We start from the raw sequence: 22,895 nt of genomic DNA, 5'->3' as shown, positions 1-22,895 counted from the left end.
GCTAGTATCCAAATTTATAAAGAACATTCTCCAAAGAAGACATACAAATGGTCAACAGACACATGAAAAATACTCAACATCACTCATCATTAGGAAAATACAAATCGAAACCACAACAAAATACCACCTCACACTGATTGGAATGGCTAAAATTAACAAGTCACAAAACAGCAAATGTTGGCGAGGATGAGGAGAATTCCTTACCCTATTGGTAGGAATGTAAGATGGTATAGCCATTCTGGAAAACAGTATGGAGTTTCCTCAAGAAGTTAAAAATAGAGCTACCCATGACCCAGAAATTGCAGTACTAGATATTTAACCAAAAGACACAAATGTGATCTGAAGGGGCTCTGGCACCCTAATGTTGAAAGCAGCAATGTCCACAATAGCCAAACTATGGAAAGAGTCCAGATGTCCACCGACAGATGAATGGATAAAAAAGATGTGGTATATATACACAATAGAATATTTCAGGCATCAGAAAGGATGAAATCTTACCATTACATTGACGTGGATCAAACTGGAGGGTATTATGCTAAGTGAAATAAGTCAACCAGATAAAGACCATTATCATATGATTTTACTTATATGTGAAATTTAAGAAACAAAACAGAGAATCACAGGGGAAGGAAGGAAAAAATAAAATAAGATGAAATCAGAGAAGGAGAGAAACCATAAGAAACTCTTACCTATTAGAAACAAACTGAGAAAAAAAAAAAAGAAACTAACTGAGGATTGCTATAGGGGAGGGGAGTGGGAGGTTGGGATAACTGGGTGATGGGCATTAAGGAAGGCACATGATATAATGAGCATTGAGTGTTTTATGCAACTGATGAATCACTGAACTCCACATCTGAAACTAATGATATACTATATGTTAACTAACTGAATTTAAATAAAATAAGTTTTTTAAAAAAGAAAAAAACAGTTAATACATGTAAGAAAGAATGCACATGACAGGCAGTTGTCTGCTTGTGTCAGGCCACTCTTAAGTCCACCTGTTCTCTGCAGAAGCTCTGGCTTAATTCCAACATTTATCTAGACAGCCTGCAGTATCATTTTTATAGTTAGATATACTATTGATCAACCTCTTTTAATCTAACAGAAGCTTTCAAGAATCAAGCCTGTGTAGCATAAACCTTTTGAAAGACTACAATAATTAGAGATACAGAGACATGTAAATATTTGTTAGTCAAACCAAATTCATGTCGCCTGGTATTTTCTTTGGAGCCGGCCCATGTCATTACACTGAAATGTGATATATACAAACCCTGAGTGACTGCAAGTGAAATAATGTGACCCTATATACACCGTGACAGTTTAAAATTACATTTGCTTGGGTTATTTTTATGTTAGATATTTCAAACCGTTTATTCCAAGCTTAGTACATTTTGTTTCCTAAACAAAACAATGAAGGAAAACATAAAAAATAGTTTAAAAAGTGGAACAGTAGAGGATTTTCGTTCCTTAACAAAGCTGAGGATTTGTGATTTTAAGTCATCAGTATGTTCACTCATTCAGCAAATATGCATGGAGTGTTGTGTTTAAAACACATAATAGACAGCTAGATATGTTACAGCATATTTTTCCACTCTTAAAGGACTTTTTAAACTCTGTTTAAACTACTAACAAAAAGCTAACTTTTATAAAAAGGGTATTTACATTACATACCTAAACTAAGGCATTCTTTCGGATAGGTAGCAGAGCTCTACCAAATATACATATTAAAAAATTAAGTATAATAGAATAGACAGAAATCATATGATGTGATTCACTGGGAAGGACATCACCCACAAAGTATTGCTGGTGGAAGAAGGTTCATCTCAATATAACAATAAGACAACCATAATGACAAATCCAAATTGAGGAACTTTCACACACACACACACACACACACACACACACACACACACACACAAATTAGTCCAGACTCTTCAAAAATGCTTATGTCATGAAAGGCAAAAAAGCTGGGGAACAGTTCTAGAATAAAAGAAAAGAAAGAAACATGAGAATTAAATGTAATGGTTGGGTCAGTAAAAAATTTAAAAGAAAGAAAAAGAAACAAGAGAAAAGCTGTAAAGGATGTTATTATGGGGACAACTGGGAAATTTGACTATGGACTGCATATTAGATAATTATATTGTATCAATGTGATAATTCATTCGGTTATGTTGAACAATGCTTTGTTCTTAGTAGACAAATGCTGAAATATTTAAGGGTGATGTCTGCAATTAACTCAATGGTTCAGGAAAAAAGTAGAGAAAAAGAGTAAATGTGGCAAAATGTTTACAAGGATCTAGATAAAACATGTGTATTCATTGCCTATTCTTGCACTTTTTCTATACAATTGAAAGTTCCCCATAATAAAAACTTGAGAAAAAAGCTTTCAGTGCTACATTAAAAATAAATCTAATTCAATATGTGATGTTTAACACTGTTGTCAACAAGTAAGAGTGTATCATACTTAAAACGTTACTCAAAAACATTAAAGCTAATCAATGAAAACTTCTGCAAGCTTATGTGAATTATTCCTAAAGGAATAATGCATTTTTATTTTTTCTGACAAATTTTTTGCTTTTTCAGTAAATTTATCACCAATTTAAAGAATTAAAATATCTATAAAATCTGGTAATTAGAACATTTTTTCATGAAAATAAACATAAATACAACCTAACTTATAACAATAAAAAGGAGTACTTTCACCTCTTCGCTAGGTAGAGGTCTTTACAGCATATGAAATGAATTCACATTTAATTTTTTTTTATTTTGAATTTCACTGATTGCTTGATTTTTGCATATTTTTCATAAAAACACGCAAAGTTGTATCAAAAGAAGAAACATTCATCACTATTCTCTGGATGCCCTTGTAACCACAGGAGTCATGACCAATTTTACCTTCCCTGAGCTTACTTAAATTATAGGAGATTATGAGCTGTGATGACCACACATAGTTTCCCAGAGGCCTGCTTCCACTTGATTTAAATAAACACAGTGAAAATTAACAAGTGTTTAATAGCCTAGAATGTCTTCTTATGTGGGATGTTACCCAAGATCTTTGAAACAATTATATTTTATTTGCATGCTTAAAATAATTAAATCAGCATATTAGCCAAAGAGTAACCTGGGTGGCACTCATTAAAATCTATCATTTGATACCCAAAAAAAACCACCCCCCTCTTATATTGTCTTTAGTAAAAGTATATTGGTGTTGATAGAAAGCAGGCACCAGAGTGTTAACAGCACACAACCTGGGTTTCTAGAAGGTGAATGTAAAGAACTTCCCCAGTTCATTAGAAGAACCAAAATGAAAGGACTGATCCACCAGTCCTGCTCCCACTATTGCTCCAAAGAAGTTATGATATTCCATGGGAAATAATTTAATTATGGGACGTTACTTTAAAATGTCAAATTGCCAACCTGCCAGTTGAATAGTCTGCATATGTGAAATGAAATTTTCGCAAATGTTGCCTTTGCCATTGAGATACCTAGAAAGAAAATCCTTCCTTCTTTGAAAAGTTTTAATTCCTTAAAATACTTATTTTTGAAGAAGTATAAAAAGCAAAACAACAGGAACTCTGGCTTACATTATTCATTTTAGTAATTTATTGTGGGATCTCTTCAGACAAGAGTGAAATGATAACAAAAGAGATACAATGATATCATGAAATAAGGGTTAAAACGCATAAATTTTATCACTGTAGACAACAGAACAGGATTTGAGAATAAAAATTAGGTAACTTGAGGAAACTGGCAGTATTAACAATACCTAACTCTAACCAGTGCCAAAGGCATGAGACTTTCTTAAGCCAGCCCCAGAAGAGAAGCTTCATGATCCAATGTATTATAGAAAGGTAGAATCTTTAAAATACCAAGCAAAAACTTGATTGGAAAACTTAATAGACAGTTTTTCCTCTTTAACTTTGTTTTTTACCTTTCAAGTCTAATACTAACCATCTAAGATTCCCTAGACAAAGTGAGACAAATGGTACTCAACTGTTCACCATGTTCAGCTCCAACTGGAACTCCCATGAAAAATGGGTAAGGAGATATACAAAGCAAAGCCTGGAAATCCACTAGAAGATCCTAATCCTGAAACACAAAGGTTGCCTTTAAAGGGGTGCCTACTGACTCTACTTTTACCTAACTTTAGATATCCCACAGAAAGTAAAGAAGCCCAACCTGCCAGGGCCCTGGAGTATCCCAATCTACCCTGGATCTCCGCAGCTACCAATGGCTTCTCATGGCAGAATCAGCAAGATTGCATCCAAAGAGAGCTACCAGTCTCCTTACGAGAAAAATTTTGCAGACCAACAAGATGAACTTTATCCAGAGAAGAAAGGTTCAGAATAGCTAACAGTTAAATGTCTAATAATACTTCAGCTTAAATGTCAATCCCTACATCCTCATGTTATTGCTGCCCACAATAATACTCAATTTTACTAATTAAATTTTACTAATCAAATTTTACAATTACTAATTGTTTTAATTAGTCATTTTTTTCTCTTCCTCACATCTCTTACTTTGATTCTAAATCAAATCTAAATCTAAATCTAAATCTAAATCTAATCACATAACCTAAAGTAGCCTTTCTCCAAATCATTCTCCATCTTTGCCAGACTTCATTCTCCTTATAGAAGTTAACCCTATGTGAAAGTATATAGCTCATTTACTTATTATCTGTCTCTCCCTTCTAGAATATAAGCTCTTTGTCTACTTTACTTTTCCAGCCCCGATTCTATAAGATTGCCTAGTTGAATAAACACTGTAACACTGTTAATAAAGGAATGAAAAGTAAGGTTCTTTTTACTACCCTAACCCATTTGGGGTTCATGGTATTCCTGAACCTCAAATGGAAAAAAAAAAAAAAAAAAGGCTTCCAGTAAAAACTAGCCTAACCGTTTTCCAGAGATTCTCCCCAATAGAGAAAATCTACATTTTGTTAATTTAAATGAGAATTACAGATTATTACTATCATCATCATTACCATTATTATAAAGTGAGGATGACTGTAATGAGCCTTACCTCTTACTGTAAGTTAGGTGTTGTACTTTATATAATTACTCCAATCTTCACAACTATCTTTACTGGGTAAATACTATGATCCTAGTTTTACAGACAAAGACACAGAGAGATTAAGTAATGTGCCAAGTTACACAGCTCTTGAGCTAGAGTTCAATGTCGTGTTGAATCTAAAGGACATGCTCTTTGTGTCATAACATCCTGTAGGAAGCTGAGCTAAAATCATCTTTTAATTACATTCTATAGTATATATGATCAGACCAAATTAATTTTCTATCCTCTGCTCTCTTACCAATTCAGATATGATTAAAATTAAGGGATTACATCCATTCATCCAAATTCTAAATAATCTCCAATAGTACTTCCTAAGTATCTGGTAGAAATGCTGGGGTGGCTCAGTTGGCCGGGTGTCTGACTCTTGGTTCCTGCTCAGTTTGTGATCTCGGGGTCTGATCTTAGGGTCTTGGCATCAAGCCCTGCCCTGCTCTGGGCTCTGTGCTCAGTGGGAATCAGCTTCCCCTTTCCCTCTCCCTCTTCCTCTGTCCCTCTCCCCACTCTCATACTCTCTCTCTCTTTCTCTCTTTCTAAAATAAATAAATAAATCTTAAAGATAAAATAAAGTATCTGGTATACTCAGTAACCAAGGAAAATTTATTTTGTAAAATACTCTTTGTCTTATTCATTTATTTTGGGCATACCTGGATAAATATCATTAAATTATTTTTATATGCCTATATTATTCACTGCCTACAGCCTTCACTAAAATATTCCATAAATATATTAGTTTTATATAGCCTCACTTCTAGCATTTTCACCTAGGATTTGACCCTAGTCTCTTGCTTTTATAATCATCAAAGGCCTTAAAATAATTGCATTTGAAAAAGTCACAATATACTTACCAAATGCACCCCAACTCTGAAAAAGCAATACTTACAAATTGCTCAATATGCTTTTAAGAGTGAGCTACTAAAAAATTTAATAGGAAAAAAATGCTCAAAAGACAAAAATAAAAATTATGTCCATAAATACTAAATGTAGAAATTAAAATTGAGAAATTAAAAAATTGAGTTTTTATTAGGTTTTTTCAAAGATAGTAAATTAAACACAGTCATTTCAAGGGGTGTGGGTATTTGCAAATTAGATCAATACACAGTTTTAATGGCAGGAAATATGCAGTACAGCTTTGAAATGCTTCACAATGATTTATGGTGTATCTGAATCTTTCCTTGGAGCCATGCAAAGCTGAATTTCACTCTCAGTTCTTGCCCTTACTTGTTTTGTTCCTTTTTTTCTTTTCCTTTTTTTACTATTTCATTTATTTTAATTAAAACTTAAGAGCAAACTACCCAAAGTAAAAATATATGCGGTCAGTTCAGGACCTTGGTTACCACAGTATCTCCATCTAGTGGACATTGAGATCACAAAAGTTTATTTTATTCAGTAAATTCCTGATTGCCAGTTATTAAGCAAAGTAATTATAAGAAACATAACTAAAAAAAAAAAAAAAAAAGGTAAGAAGGAAAGGCAACAGTCCTCCTCCACCCCTAGGGATGGAATTGTCAGTCAGCAATACAACCAGAGTCATATTACATTGTTACGTTGTAACATGTATCTAAACAGCAGTTTCCCAAAGTTTAGATATAACTTTCCCAAGGTTGAATTTTATTTCCAATAATGATTTTATTGTCACTAGGATCTAGAATTTTGAAAATCCATTAGAAGATTTCGATATAGTATAAGCAAGAGTTTAATTATTATTCAGCAACTCCTCAAAAATTGATGATCTTAAGAATTGCTTTACCTCTTAGATCACATAATCTTAGTGCTAGAAGGGGCCTCAAAGATTTAGTGGTCTAAATTCACTTATTTTACTAGTGAAGAAACTGAGACCCAGAGACAGACTTCCCCTCAGTTATAAAGCTAGAGAGTAGCAGTACCAGAATTAAGACCCAGGTCTGTTTTTCAGTCCTATACTCTCAGAATAAAAATAAATGTATTCTCCAGGAAGATACTATTGTCTTTGGAACAAATCATTCATTTTATGTTTTTCTTTAACTCATCCAAATACAATACTAAAAACAGGGGGAAATGGCTATTATGCAGATGATGGTAGCAGTAATAACTCACTAATTTAATCTAACCCAACTAATTGTCTCCTTTATGCCAGACAGTACAAAGTTGCTCAGAAGAAAATGATACAATCATCTCTTTCCTCAGAGAGAGAGAGAAAAGTTTTTAAGGTTATTTACCATTTGCCAGACTGACTGTCCTTCTTTTATTCTCAACAGATTTATATGTCCTTTAAAATTAAAAAGAAATCTCCATTGTCAGTTACCAGTGCCTTGCCTAAGCCCTAAAAGGGCTGACTGAACCCTGAACCCACCCACATAATGACTGTGCCCTCCAAACAGTTTTGTTCTGTTGGTGCTGCTGCTGTTGTTGTTGTTCTTACTGAATGTTTTTAGACCTTCAGGGGAAGTAGAAGTAACATTAATATGTTCTAAAAGTAAAACCTGCCATAACCCTTTGATAAAACATAAAGTACAAGTACACAATCCTGGCACTAGGCTCTGAGAAGCTGGCAGTTGCTTCTTACTTTACAGAGTTAAGTGGCCTTGCAAAAGGATGAGGGGAAAGTTCTTTGCATTTCTCCAAGTGCTAAACAGATGTTAATTGCATTATTCATAATTCAAAAGTATATATCTTACAGCACAAATGCTACTTGGAAAATATTCCTGCTTACCATACAAATCAGTTACGATTTTAGTTCCTCTGAGTAAGCTTCTAAAGATACTATGTCAAATACGTAGTAAATTAGAGAGCCCTGGGGTCCATTTAATAGACTTGGGTCCAAGTACTTCAAAATGAAATAAAAGGGTGTACAGTATTTTCAACTCAAGAAAGATAAAAGTAAGTGTATATACAATGATCCCATCCTATGTGTTTGCTTAAATATGACTAAAGTGACTTTTGCTTCAATATTATTAGTTTAGGGCACCTAGGTGGCTCAGTTGGTTAAGCATCTGCCAGGGTCCAGGGATCGAGTCCCACATAAGGCTCCCTGCTCAGTGGGGAGTCTGCTTGTCCCTCTCTCTCTCTCTACCCTTCCCCCTTGCTCATTCTCTCTCTCTTTCTAATAAATACATGAGATTTTTTTAAAAAGCAAATACAAAATTATTAGCTTAAGGGCACCTGGTTGGCTCAGTCAGTGGAACATACAACTGTTGTTTAAGCGTCATGAGTTCAAGCCCCACACGGAGCACAGAGCTTACTTAAAAAGCAAAATAAAGCAAAACAAAAAACAGAATTATTAGTTTAAAAGAAGTCAAACAGAAAATTGGTTAGTAAATGGGTGGATGTTTGCAACATATAATATATGAACACTTTAATATATAGAGTTCTTATGGAGTAATAGAAACTGAGTAGATATATAACAAAGTCCAAAAACTATAAATGACCAATAAAAAACATGGAAAAGATGTTTAAGCAGTCTAATCATCAAAGATATGCCCAAGACAGAATCTATCAGATTGGAAATGATCTTAAAGATTGATAAAGTTGTTGGTAAGGCTGTGTGGAAATGGACGCTCATGTAATGTTGCTGCATATTAATTGATAAAATCTTTCTAGATGACAATTTCAGAATGAATTTCAAAAGGTAAAATGATCAGGAACAAGGCAAGAATGTCCATCACCACTGCTTTTCAACATCATTGTGGAAGTTCTAGTTAATGTAATAAAACAAGAGAAGGAGATAAAAGATATGCAGATTGGGAAAGAAGAAATAAAACTCTTTGTTTACAGATGACATAGTTATCTATGCAGAAAATCCAAAGGAATTAACAAAAAAAAAAACTCCTGGAACTAGCAAGCAATTATAACAAGGTTGTAACATACTATATTAATATACAAAGTCAATCACTTTCCTATATACTAGCAATAAACAAGTGGAATTTGAAATTTAAAATACAATACCATTTACATTAGCACCTGAAAAAATGTAATACTTAAGTATAAATCACATGAAATATGTACAAGATTTACACAAGGAAAACTATAAAACTCCAGAGAAATCAAAGAACTAAATGGAGAGATATCCAATGTTCATGGATAGGAAGACTCAATATTGTTAAGATGTTAATTTTTCCCAACTCGATCCACAGATTCAATGCAATCCCATCCAAAATCCCAGCAAGTTGTTTTGTGGTTATCAATGGATTCTAAAGTTCATACGGAGAGGCAAAACATCCAGAATAGCAACACAATATGAAAGGAGAATAAAGTTGGAGGACTGACACTTTCCAATTTCAATACTTCATATTAGGCTACAGCAATCAAAACAGTTTGGTATTCACAAAAGAACAGACAATTAGATCAATGTGACAAAACAGAGAGCCCAGATATAGATCCACACAAATATAGCCTTATCTTTGACAAAGGAGCAAAAGCAAAGCAATGGAACAAAGATAGTCTTTTCAAGAAATAGTACAAGAACAACTGGGCATTCATATGCAAAAAAAAAAAAAAAGCATCTAAACACAGACCTTACACCTTTACAAAAATTAAACCAAAATGGATCACAGACCTAAATGTAAAACAAAACTATAAAACTCCTAGAAGATGACATAGGAGAAAACCTAGATGACCTAGGGTTTCGCAATGACTTCTGAGATAAGGCACAGTCCATAAAAGAAAGAATTAATAATCTGGATTTCATTAAAATTAAATATTTCTTCTCTGCAAAAGATAATATCAAGAGAATAAAAAGAGAAGCCACTATCTAGAAGAAAATACTTGCAAAAGACATATTTGATAAAGGACTATCATCCAAAATATACAAAGAACTCTTAAAACTCAACAGTATGAAATAAGCAACCTGTTTAAAAACGAGCAAAAGATCTTAAGAAACACCTCACCAAAGAAGATATACAAATGGTAAGTAAGCATATAAATGAAAAGATGCTCCATGGGGCGCCTGTGTGGCTCATTTGGTTAAGTGACTGTCTTTGGCTCAGGTCATGATCACAGAGTTGGGGAATCAAGTCCTGCATCTGGCTCCCTGTTCAGCAGGAAGTCTGCTCCTCCCTCTGACCTTCCTCCTCTCATGCGCTCGCTGTCTCATTCTCTCTCTCTCAAATAAATAAATAAAATCTTAAAAAAAACAAGAAAAGATGCTCCCCATCATATGTCATTGGGAAAATGCAAATTAAAACAACAATGAGATATTAGTACACACCTATTAAAATGGCCAAAATCTGAGCTCCAAATGCTGGTGAGAATATGGAGCAACAGGAAATCTCATTCATTGCTAGTGGGAATGCAAAATGATACAGCCACTTTGAAAGACAGTTTGATAGTTTCTTTCAAAATTTAACATATTCTTTTCACACATTTTAGCAATTACACTCCTTGTAATTTACCCAAAGGAGTCGAAACTTATGCCCACACAAAAACCTGCATACAGATGTCTATAGCCAATTTATTCTTGATTGGCAAAACTTGAAAGCAACCAAGATGTCCTTTAGCAGGTGAATGGATAAACTATGTAATATCTACACAATGAAATATTATCCAGTATTAAAAAGAAACGAGCTTGTATGTTCATCTTTTAGTTATTTTCTCTGCATACAGTGAATGTAGTAGGTAAGGACTATGCACACATGTGGCATACTTAATATCACGGGGACTGTCCCAGTTGATTCTTTAAATACTAGATCACATTTAACTTATTCCTGGGTGCAAGTCAAAGTTTGGAGGCCTTGACACATAGTGACCTAATAATGATAAGGATATAAGGATCACAGCAAAAGTTCAAACACAACCAAGGCATATGCATGAATTTTCAGCAATAGTGGTTTTTTTTGAAGACACTCGGAAACAGTGAACCATAGTTCTCCAATCTGTTGCTCCCTAGTTTGTCTTGTTTGCTTCAGTTTATGCTAAAGGTAAACATGTATTTAGCCTAGAAAAGGAAATGGAAAAAAAAAAAAAAAAAAAAAAACAGAGGTGACCTAAACAACCTCCGCAAAGCAAGCCTCCTAATCTGCAAATAGCTTGGTCACAACATCCAAGTGAATCCAAATTACTCAAAACCATTAAATAAATTTTGTCTCCAATTTTACTCCTAAAAAAGAATATAACGAGAGACAAACACAATGCCACCTAACTGAAAGAAACTTGGTTCTTTTTTATTGATAAAACTATGTGAATGGTTTTATATTTATGTATTAACAATATTAACTTAAAATTTCAAACATTTTTTTTTAAAGATTTTATTTATATATTTGAAGGAGAGAGATCACAAGTAGGCAGAGAGAGAGGAGGAAGCAGGCTCCCCGCCAAGCAGAGAGCCCGATGCGGGACTCGATCCCAGGACTCTGGGATCATGACCTGAGCCGAAGGCAGAGGCTTAACCCACTGAGCCACCCAGGTGCCCCAAAATTTCAAACATTTTTAAACACAGGCCACCCGGTGCTAACGCTGAGCCCTCCTGGTTTTTGTGCCAGTGAGCACATGGCTTTAGTCCACGTCCAACACTTAATTAAGAGATTGTTTTCAAAAATTGTGTTCTGGATTTACCATCTTCTTAGAGGCCATGCTGCTGCAGTTCATTAGCGGTCCACATCTGGCTGGACTGTTTTAAACTACTATTTTCCTTAACCATTATATGGAGGAGGTTTTTGTTATTCTATGCAAAGTGAAACAACATCCTTCTATGGACTTCTAAACGTAATGATTAGTGACAGTGCAAATTGTTTTCTGATTGTCCTGTAACATATAGCAAACTGCTACTAAAACATTCTCATCAGAGTTTACACTTTTGTGTAATTGTGAGATTCTTTTCATTTTCCTGTACATCTTGTCTTTACTTTTTAAGGACAAGATCTCATTCTGAAGGTCAAGAAATATTTAACTTAAATGTAACTATATGTAGAGAAAAATATACCCTTAAACTTTCTCAGAGAAACTCAGGAAATGAAAACTTAGACATATTTGGCACAGAATGTTGAGCATTTAATTTACTCTGCTTCTGAATCTCAAAGGTCCCTTGTACGTATGGATTTCAAACACCAAAACACTCCTCTGAAAGAGGATCAATCCGTGTCTATATGAGTAACTCACCCCTGAAATTAAGTTATTCAAACCCGTTGAGGGACTTAAGCAACAAGAAGAGTTGTATGTCATCACATAAAATTTTGAAAAGGAATGTCATGAGGCAGCATAGGAATTTCTAGGCCTTGGCTGACACATTTTTATCAGTCTGGCTCAGAGAACTGTTACAATACACTTAAGGGTTCACTCTGCCTGAAATGCCCTGGACCCCTCCCAGTACTTTGTGTCAAGACACAGCCTCTCCTTGCTTTTTTAGAACTTACCACTCACTTGAAAACTTCCCCATTTAGGGGAGCCTGGGTGGCTCAGTGGGTTAAGCCTCCACCTTCAGCTCAGGTCATGATCTTAGTATCCTCAGATAAGCCCCGCATCGGTTTTCTGCTCAGCAGGCAGCCTGCTTCCCCCCTCTCTCTGCCTGCCTCTCTGCCTATTTGTGATCTCTGTCAAATAAATAAAATCTTAAAAAAAAAAAAAAAAACTTCCCCATTTAACAACATCAAGTAGCCATTCTTAATACCCTGTTCTCCATTTACACATAAAATACTTCAGATCTTGTATGAGCTAGATGCTCAATTAATAAGTCTTGTGAGGTACCCCACTATGTGCGTTTAAGTTCCATAAAGGCACTGACCATTCCCATTCCTTTTCTTTTCTTTTTGTTTGTTTTTTAGATTATTTTCTCCCTGGTCAGTATAGGGTACAACATACTACTTCCAACTGCAAGAAACTCAAAGCAATGTGAATCACATCTGGACACCTCAGTTCACAGCCCTCTAAAGGCTTCCGATCATACTTGGAATGAAATCCAAAGAAGAATCTATATACAATGTGGCAATGTGGCCTCTGATCACCTCTCTTTAGCTCACCTCAAACCACCCTGTCCTGTCCCCCGACAACACTGCCTCCACTGTTCCTCGGCCATGAGGAACATGCTTTAGCCCTAGCGCTTTTGGATGAGCTGTTCCTTCTACTTCTCTTTTGTGCTCACTCCTTAGTCTCTGTTAAAATGGCTCCTCCTTAAAGAGACTTCTGACTCCTCCAAAATAGCAACTTCCCCTCACTACAGCCTATTTTTCTTCATAGCCCTGGCTGATATTCTACATTTATTTAGATAGTTGTTCATTATCTCCTACTATCACCACAGACACTAGCACTTAAGTCCCATGAAAGCAGGGGCTTCACCGATTTTATTCACAGCTGTATCCCTAGTGCCTAGACCAAGGCCTGGCACCTGGTAGGCGTTCAATAAATGTCACTGAATGCTAATTCCAAGACTTAGGATAGGAAGTTTATACTGTGGCTGAAAAGCCTATCTTCGCTGGGAAGCACTCCCTCATAAATCCAGTGTTATTTGTGTTATTCCAGGCTTCCCAATAACAAATAGGATTCTTGATGCCTAACCATGAGCTTCTCCAGTTTCCTTAGTGGACAGCAACCCTCAAGGAAAAGTTTTATGCCCAATTCATATTCCAAGTTACTCAGACATAACATGAATTGTATTTTTGCCAAAAGATAACTGCATACAGAATGCCCTCTGAGCCCACAGCTCTCTGTTGATCATTTCAGCCTTCATCAACCACGATTGTAGAGGGTTTCTCCTCCTTAGATTTTAACATGAGGATGTAGTTCAGCCCTGTACTGTCACCCTACTTTCTACGGTACTGGGTGCCTCTAATTCCTAAGCCTTTCCAGACAACTGTAAACCAATTTGCCTTCCATCTGCACTTCCTTCCACAGGCACTTGGCTCTGACCTTTCTTCATTCTCCTAAGTCATGTACCACCCTTCCACTGACTTTTCATCTTTGTATCTTGTGGTTTAGGGTTATTTATGTCTCATTGATTTATCAAAGATGAAACCTGTGCCTCCATTTTCTTGCTTTCCCTATTGTTTGGGGATGATTTTTTTGAAAAAGCAAAATAAATGAGGGCTGGGGAAAGAAAAAGTAGATATGTTCTTTGTTCTGGCATCTTGAAACCAGAAGTCTCTAGGCTTTTCTATTTCATAGGTCTTTTTATTACACCATATTCTCTTCACCAGTTTCCTTCTCATTCATAATTTCAGGCTTCCAGAATTTCTGGGTGACTAGCCATCTTGTTTTAGTGGTTTCAGCCATAAAACATTTCATTTATTAATGAGTTACCAAATTCCAAATCTACTTATCATATCTCATTTACAGTAATTATTATCTGCAATTTAACAGGGACTACTGGATATACATATTAATTGGAAGGGGATTATTCATCAATTGGGAGAGATTAGTCACCAGTCTCCTGTGGGACTTACCTTTCTTATCAGATAGGTTGGCTATTCTCCATTTGCCTTTCTGGCCCTCCATTCTCACACTTCTCTGTATCCCCAGAAGACTGACCTCTATGGACAACTCCCCTCGTCCATTCCCACTCACTGCCATTCCTACCCACTTCACTCTTTCCCACCTCATTGCATCTCTGGCAACATTACTCTACAGTCATAGCTCCTAAAGTATAATAGCTTCTGATTTCACAAGGGAACTCTTCCTAGTTGGTTCCCCTGAACCTACCCACATCTATGTAAATAGTCTCCTTATTAAACTGTCTTCAGTTATACCCTGTGTGCCATTTCTTTCTTATTAGACACTGACTGATACATCAGTTAAAAAAAAAAAAAATTGAACCAGCTCATCTCTAAAGTCCATTGAGTTCTTACATTCTATGTCAACAATTAGCACTTAACTATAAAGACTCTGAGGAAATCAGGCTTCCTTTCAATTAAGATTCTATCTCACTACAGCGGGGCTCCTGGGTGGCTCAGTGGGTTAAGCTTCTGCCTTCAGCTCAGGTCATGATCTTGGGGTCCTGGGATCAAGTCCCACATGGGGCTCTCTGCTGGGCAGGGAGCCTGCTTCCTCCTCTCTCTCTCTCTGTCTGCCTCTCTGCCTACTTATGATCTCTCTGTCAAATAAATAAATAAAATCTTTAAAAAAAATTCTATCTCACTACAGCAAAGAAACTCTCCTAAATAATGATACTAGGTCCTTATGAAATATTAAGTATTGTCAGTGCAACTTAGACAAGCGGGGAAAGCTAGGATATACATATTGTTCCCTTTAGGCAATAAAGTCAGTTCTGATAAAAGTATATTTGCTATTTTTTATTCATTTTTTTAATCAAGGTATAACTAACATATTAGTTTTTGTATATAACATAATGATTTGATATCTGTATATACTGTGAAATGATCATCACTGTAAGTCTGATTAGCATCCATCACCATACATCGTTATAGAATTTTATTTTCTTGTGATGAGAACTTTTAAGATCTACTCTCTTAGCAACTTTTAAATATGCAATGCAGTACTGTTAATTACAGTTACCATTCTGTACTCTACATCCCATGATTTATTTTATAACTGGGAGTTTGTACCTTTTGACTCCCTCTACCCATTTTGCCCATCTCCCAACAACCACCTCTGGCAACAACTAATTTGTTCTCTGTATCTATTAGCTCCAGTTGTTAAAAAAAAATTTAGGAGCGCCTGTGTGGCTCAGCTGGTTAAGCACCCAACTCTTGATTTCAGTTCAGGTCATGATCTCAGGGTTATGATATCAAACCTCACATTGGGTGTGGAGTCTGCTTGAGATTTGCTCTCTCCCTCTGCCCTTCCCCCCACCTCTCTCTCCCTATCTAAGAGAAAATAATAAAATAAAACATTGAAAAAAAATTTTAGATTGCACAAGTGAAATCATACATATTGGTCTTTTCCTGTATAACTTATTTCACTTAGCACAATGCTCTTAAATTCCCTCCATGTTGTTGCAATTGGCAAGATATCATTCTTTTTTATGGTTAACTAAAATGTCATTGTACATATATATATATACCATATTTTCTTTATCCATTCATCCACCAACAGATACTTAGGTTGTGTCTGTACCTTTACTATTGCAATTTTAATGCTTCAGTGTACATAGGGGTGCATACATATTGTTTCAAGTTAATGTTTTCAATTTCTTCAAATAAATACCCAAAAATGCAATTGCTGGAGCATATGGTCTATTTTTAATTTTGTAAGGAGTATCTATACTGTTTTCCATAATGGCTGCACCAAATTACATTCCCACCAACAGTGCACAAGCATTCCTCTTCTCCACATCTTCACCAACAACTTATTTTTTTATCTTTTTGATACTAGCCATTTTTACAGGTATGAGGTGATATCTCATTGTGGTTTAGATTTGCATTTCCCTGATGGTAAGTGATGCTGAACATCTTTTCATGTGTCTGTTGGCCATCTATATGTCTTCTCTGGAAAAATGTTGATTCAGATACTCTGCCCATTTTTAATCATATTGTTTGTTTTTATGCTATTGAGTTGTATGAGTTTGTTATATATTTTGTCATTAGTTAATTGAACATATATGCATGGGTTTATTTCTGGGCTCTTAATTCTGTTCCATTGATCCATGTATCTCTTTTTATGTCAATACATTTGTTATTTTTTTACTTTGAAAACACAGGGGCAGCCAAAATTAATTCCTAAGTTTCAAGTGGTTTTTCCCATCATTTTTTTCTTTTCCCTTACATATTTATACCATTAAAAGCCAAAAAAAGTGAAAAAAAGTAAATTTCACCAATCCTCTTATTAATAAATTAATTTCTTGACCCTATCCCCATGACAGACATCATTTTATCTCTTTCACCAGGCACAGCCAGATTTTTTGTATCCACTGAACTTTTCCACTTTCTCACTTCTCATAGACCCTTTAACATATTCCTATTTTAAATTGTTCTTGCCAAGGTTTTCTTCAACTTCTCTGATGCCAAATCTAATGAAGATTAGTCCTTGTCTCACTTGACATCCCAGTAGCATTTGACACCACTGTTTTCATGAAATAGTCTCTTTTTTGTCTTTGCTGTTGCCTTATCTTTTTTATTTTCCTTCTATCTATCTGATTATTTCTCAGTCTCTTCAGTGGACATCTCTTCTTAAGCCCATCCTTCAAATGTTCATGTTTGTCAGAACCTTGTCCTAGTCTTCCTTGTCCTTCTATCTACATTCTTCCACTGGTTGTCCTCCCCCACTCCTATAGCTTCAAAACCCAGTTATATGCAAATAACTCTCAAATGGGCCACCACGAATTCAGATCCTCCTCCTTATCTTCAAGGATATTGTTTGTGACTAAATACTATATACCTCTATCAGCATGCCCACAGAGACCTCTTCCTATCAGCATTTCAGTTTCATCTATATTCCTTATTCCAACAAATCACACCAAGCCAGAGACCTGGGTAAAATCCTTGACTCTTCTCTGTGCCTCATCCCTATACCCAATCAATGAGCAAGTCTTATTGATTCTGTCTGAGATGTACTTTAAGTCTATGATCCAGGTCTCTCCATTCTCACTGCCATTTCCCTAGACCAAATCATTTCCCTACTACCAATATTGTTACTACCCTCATATCTAGATTTTATAATAGAGCCAGAATCTTTGTAAAATATAGGCATGATAATGTTACCCTCTTTCTAAAAGCCTGAAATGGTTTTACACTGCTATCAAGATAAAGCCCAAATTCCTCAACATGGCTCATAAGACCCAACATCTGGTCTTCTACTCTGTTATCCAAATTACTCCAGCCAAATTAAGCCCCTTTTTAGTTCTTCCAACAATCTATGATCACTCTTACTCTAGATATTCCCACTTAAGTTTCCCTCCACCTGATACATGCCTATTGATGTTACCAGTGTTTTCATGCTATCAGTATTTCTTGACAAACATCTAAAAACCTTGTGTCTCAGTTTAGATATTCCATGCTCTCTAAATCTGCATTTATCCACTCATCACAACCTATTATAGTTGTCTGTTACTTGTCTCTGTTCCCATTTCAGATCATAAGCACTGTGAGGGTTAAAACTGGACCTATCATAGCTCTAATGCTTTGAACATTACCTGGTACAAAGTAGCCACTAAATAAATAATGGTTGAATGATGAATAAATGAATAAATAAATAAATAAATCATCAGATTAAACATAGTACCACTGGAAACACATTTCACATATGGATTTCTTTCCCTTGCTTTCCTTCCTCTCAATAAACAAAAAACAAGTGATTTGCTCTTCCCACCAAATAAGCCATGGGTCACAAAGGGCTAACTAATGTATACTTATAAATGACAGCCAATATACAGACAAGAGAACTCTATCTGAGCCTTTGCTTTCTCCTTTATTTCTCTTTCCTCTTGCATAAGTGCTACCGTGAGTGCTGTGAAGTGTGTAAACCTGGCGATTCACAGACCTGTACCCCTGGGGATAAAAATACATTATATGTTTATTAAAAAAAAAAAAAAAATTTGGAAGGGGAGGCGAACCATAAGAGACTATGGACTCTGAAAAACAACCTGAGGGTTTTGAAGGGTCAGGGGTGGGAGGTTGGGGGAACAGGTGGTGGGTAATGGGGAGGGCACGTTTTGCATGGAGCACTGGGTGTTGTGCAAAAAGAATGAATACTGTTACGCTGAAAATATAAATAAAATGGAAAAATAAATAAATAAATAAATAAATCTTTAAAAAAAAAAAAAAAAGAAAATTTAAACAGGCTGAAGACAGACCAAGTATGTGGCGGACTTTCTCTTGATCTGCCTGATGCCCTTCCCAAACCACCTATAAATGTGGTAGTATATGTGTACGGGATAAAAAAGAACCTATGATAACATTTTGTTTGAACCAGAACTCCAAAGCATTAATTAAAGCTGAGCACACCTGCTCTGAACTGCAAAATCAGAGATTTATGTGAACTTGTAAAGTTGAGGCCTTCTGACCTTTCGTAGGATTTATGTTTCCTTTAAATAAGCATTTCCTCTTTGTAATGCAATATTTTTTTTAAAGTTTATTTCAGTGACTAACCTGCTGGTATAAACAGATATGCTGTTCAGTTCCTTTATTGCCTGGTCTTTACCCTTTTTACCCAGTGCCTGTCAAATATTTAATTTAAGGTTTTGGTTGAAAATAAGCAGGTCCAACTATGAGGCCCACAATTTCTTGGTCTAAACTGAACTTGTTAGTGAGGTGATCCAAAAAGATATCCATGCACTCAAACTCCACAACTAATGTAAGAGCACAAGAGCATTTTAATACAGATAGTCACAGATCTGCTCCCTATTTATAAAGTATCAGATACTTTATAGTGGTTTATCACAAGCAGGACTTATTAATTTTTAGGTTACAGTGCATTCGCATGTGTAGAGTCCTTTCAGGTAAGACAAAGTTTATAATCAAAGAAAGATCTTATAATTTGGAGATTCAGATATTAACAGCTTTACAAAGAGAGAGTTCTGTAAGGCTAACACATTTAAGTTGGTTACCTTAGATAGGTTCATTCCCAGCACTGTGAGTGTCACCAAGCCAGCACAACAGACTAAAGCACTGGAGCTGGAGAGTCCAGAACTTGGTGGGATATTTCCATCCACTAAGCAATTCATTCCAGTCAGGGTGCTAAGACCAAAGTGTTCCTAAGAATAGAAGGAAAAAACAGTGCTAGTAACTTTGGTGTTAGATTGGAGGAGTAGCAAACATTCTTTCATTCTCCAGAGAGCAAACATTTATCAATGGACTTATTATGTTATTTATAGAAACTACTTGTGCAATTCAATTTAGTTGAGTCTATACATGATATTTCATTTAATGGTTCTTGGCTACAGGGTTTGGTAATCTGTAGATTATTTTTTACTTTGTTCAACAAAAGCTATTAATCCATTTCATAAAATTGCCTTGAGTCACCTTTTTCTTGAACATTAACTGACTTAAACATAAAAATTAATTAAACAGTTATAATTCCATTTCTCAAGTAGCAAGATAAGAAATACACAATATTAGTGAGGCAGATTAAAGCTCCATGTAACAAAGCCCAACACACGACTGTGAAAGTCTAACATCAAGCAGCAGCTTGTTCCTATTGAGTATTTCTTCAGAAGTTTCTCTGAAGAAAACGTGTTCTCAACTTCAGTTCCATTTTACTTATGGAAAAACCTACGTACCAAAAGATTAAAAATTTTTTCCAACATTGCATATAGGGAGCTGGGGGTAGGACCCAGGTCTCTGATTTCTGGTTGAGAACTTCTCCACCGCAGTCAGTAACACGGGCCAGCATACTGTCACTATGATTTAATGTAAGTGAGCTATATGAGAAAATCCAGATTTTTACTAGAATTTATAGATACAGTTAAGCCATATGGTAGCTTTCAAGACAGCCAAATTAGAATTCAGCCACAAATGAGAACACAGACTCTAAATGAAGTAGAGAAACTCTTATTTCTACAATTAGGAAAGAAAAAAATAATGAGAAATAATGAGACTCTGATCTAAAGATGGAAATCTCTAGGATACTTAGATGAATATCTAGGATGACACTTAAGATGATATTATATCATAACCTTTGTGGTTTAGGATTAAAAATAAATTCAAGGCCACCCCATTTTCAAGAAAAAATACCACATGTTTGCAAATTACTCAAAAAGCTCAAGACCAAAGTACAAAATACTATTATATTACATAATTATGCATTTCATCATACATATTATTCTAGGGAGAAATTTCAATAAACTAGTTAGAATAACCAAAGTAACAACAAAACTCTGCAAATTAAAGGCTGGTTTTTTCCCCTTAATTTCTTGTCCTTTTTTCCTATGTTGGCAAAACTCACATACCACAAAAAAAGAGATTCTGTTGGATGTACTTCTCTTCTTGATTTCAAGTCATCTAAAAATTTCCTTTCCAGAAATACAAACAAATTATAAACTGAAACACTGCTGCTGCCAATGCCCTTTCATACAGAACATCAGACAGCTTGTTTTTTTTAAAAAAATCCTTGGAGAATGCTATATATTTAACCATAAACTGATCCTCAGTGTATCTTGAATGTGAATCATACTTACAAACTTATCACGCAATGTTTAAATTAACATGTACAACAGATTCAAAAACGTAAATGGATTTTGCCAAATTCTGTAATAGCTCTATCCCAAAAGGATAACATGCTCAATTTAATATAAACAGATTATCCTCTGAAATTTTCTAGTATTTGAATTTGAAGTTTTCTAAACAGGCTAACTTTTAAATTAATTCTCTGCCAAAAATTTGCTGTACAGACCTACTTTAGCACATTAAGTTGTCAAACCAAAAAAGAAGGCTTTAAGATCTCAAATTTTCAGAAACAACAGAAAGCAACAAGCAGTATTTAGGTCACTTACCCATATGCTATAAAAGGCATGTTGCTATAAGGAAGATCAAATTGCATTTGTCAGGCAAATCCTTCCAAATACTGTAATTCCCACTAATGCATTTGATAAGCCAGATAACTTTGAAGATTTAAAAGCTGCCAATACCTATTCCCACAAGTTATTACCATGTGTCTTGATAAAGAAGAAAGAAAAATAAAAAAGAGGAAGGAAGGAAGGAAGGGAAAGAAAGAAAGAATGAATGAAGGAAAGGAAGAGAGGGAAGAGGGAGGGAGGGAGGAAGAAGGAAGGGAGAGAAGAAATGAATGCAGGAACTCTAAGAACAGAACCACCAAAATCTGAGTGTAGGACTACACATCAGAAATAAATCTGATGCTTTCCTGAAATGAAATATGTTACTGAGTCCTGAGCTACTTGTGACAAAGCTTCAGATAGGACCACCAGACAGCAAGGAACACAAGCTCTCTAAAACATGGATTTTAACAAATCAAATTGACTTACACTTTTTTATTTTGGAGAAAAAGTAGAAATATTTCATTTTCTTATTCTTTCCCATGACATTAGAGATGTTCCTGATTATTCAATGTTTCTAAGGAAAATACTTATTCTAATAAACTTTACTACCTCTTTTTTTTACCCTATCTGAAGTGGTAATAACAATACTAGTTGTTTATTTATTGAATGCCTATTGTGTGTCAAGCACTGTGTAATCCTTGTAACAACTCTTTGCTGGACAGCAAGGACATCATTATACAGATAACAAACCTGACACTTAAAGAGGCTGAATTAACACAGTTGAGCAGAGCTCAGATTCAAACCTAGGGCTGTATGACTAAATCCTACTACAGTATATACCTACATATTTTTATTATTTTTTTAAGATCTTATTTTTTATTTGACAGAGAGAGAGAGATCACAAGTAGCAGAGTGGCAGGCAGAGAGAGAGAGAGAGAGGAGGAAGCAGGCTCCCCGCTGAGCAGAGAGCCTGATGTGGGACTCGATCCCAGGACCCTGGAATCATGACCTGAGCCGAAGGCAGAGGCTTTAACCCACTGAGCCACCCAGGCGCCTATACCTACATATTTTTAGAACAAATATATTACTAGACTGCATCCTTCAAAAGAAAATTTGAACAAAGATTTTTTTAAAAAGAGGATTTTCATCAGATGCAACTGATTTATGAACAGACATTACTGCTCCCTGTGAACCCCAGTGAACAGTCATACCTACCTCATCCTCTAAAATAAAATAATAGAAACATGTGTTGCTTTGAAAGATGACAAAAAAATACATAATAAATTTTTTAAAATCTTGATATATAATACACACTTTAAGTTCAACAGCTGGTAGTTGCCTGATAAACCAATTTACCTGAATTCCTTTAAATCCGCATAGGAAATAGTTGTGCCACAAAGGCTTGGTTTTGTCAATCTGAATATTATTAGAACTAGTACTGAAGTCCCTGCAAAAACAAAAGACACCATTAATTTAAGGCTAGAGGCTGCAAAATCCATGGCTGACTGCTGCCATCTTGTGCCACAAGAGTGAT

General features: G+C 35.4%; 1 protein-coding gene across 4 annotated transcripts in view; it reads right to left on the bottom strand.

Moving 5' to 3' along the window:
• Positions 1 to 22,895, bottom strand: part of GALK2 (galactokinase 2) — a 122,537-nt gene that overhangs the window by 71,842 nt on the left and 27,800 nt on the right. For all 4 annotated transcript variants that reach the window (XR_006818669.1, XM_046008113.1, XM_046008112.1 and 1 more), the window contains 2 exons: positions 22,718 to 22,808; positions 19,475 to 19,621 (listed from right to left, as the gene is read on the bottom strand). Coding sequence is in view for 3 of the 4 variants with exons in the window: in XM_046008113.1 (XP_045864069.1) it covers positions 19,475 to 19,621; positions 22,718 to 22,808 (238 nt within the window). In the remaining variant the exon portion in view is untranslated. The remainder of the gene's footprint in view (positions 1 to 19,474; positions 19,622 to 22,717; positions 22,809 to 22,895) is intronic.

This window comes from Meles meles, chromosome 6, assembly GCF_922984935.1.
Source record: "Meles meles chromosome 6, mMelMel3.1 paternal haplotype, whole genome shotgun sequence".
Taxonomy (NCBI): domain Eukaryota; kingdom Metazoa; phylum Chordata; class Mammalia; order Carnivora; family Mustelidae; genus Meles; species Meles meles.
The sequence above is the reverse complement of the archived record's forward strand: the minus strand, read 5'-3'. Positions and strand labels throughout refer to the sequence as shown.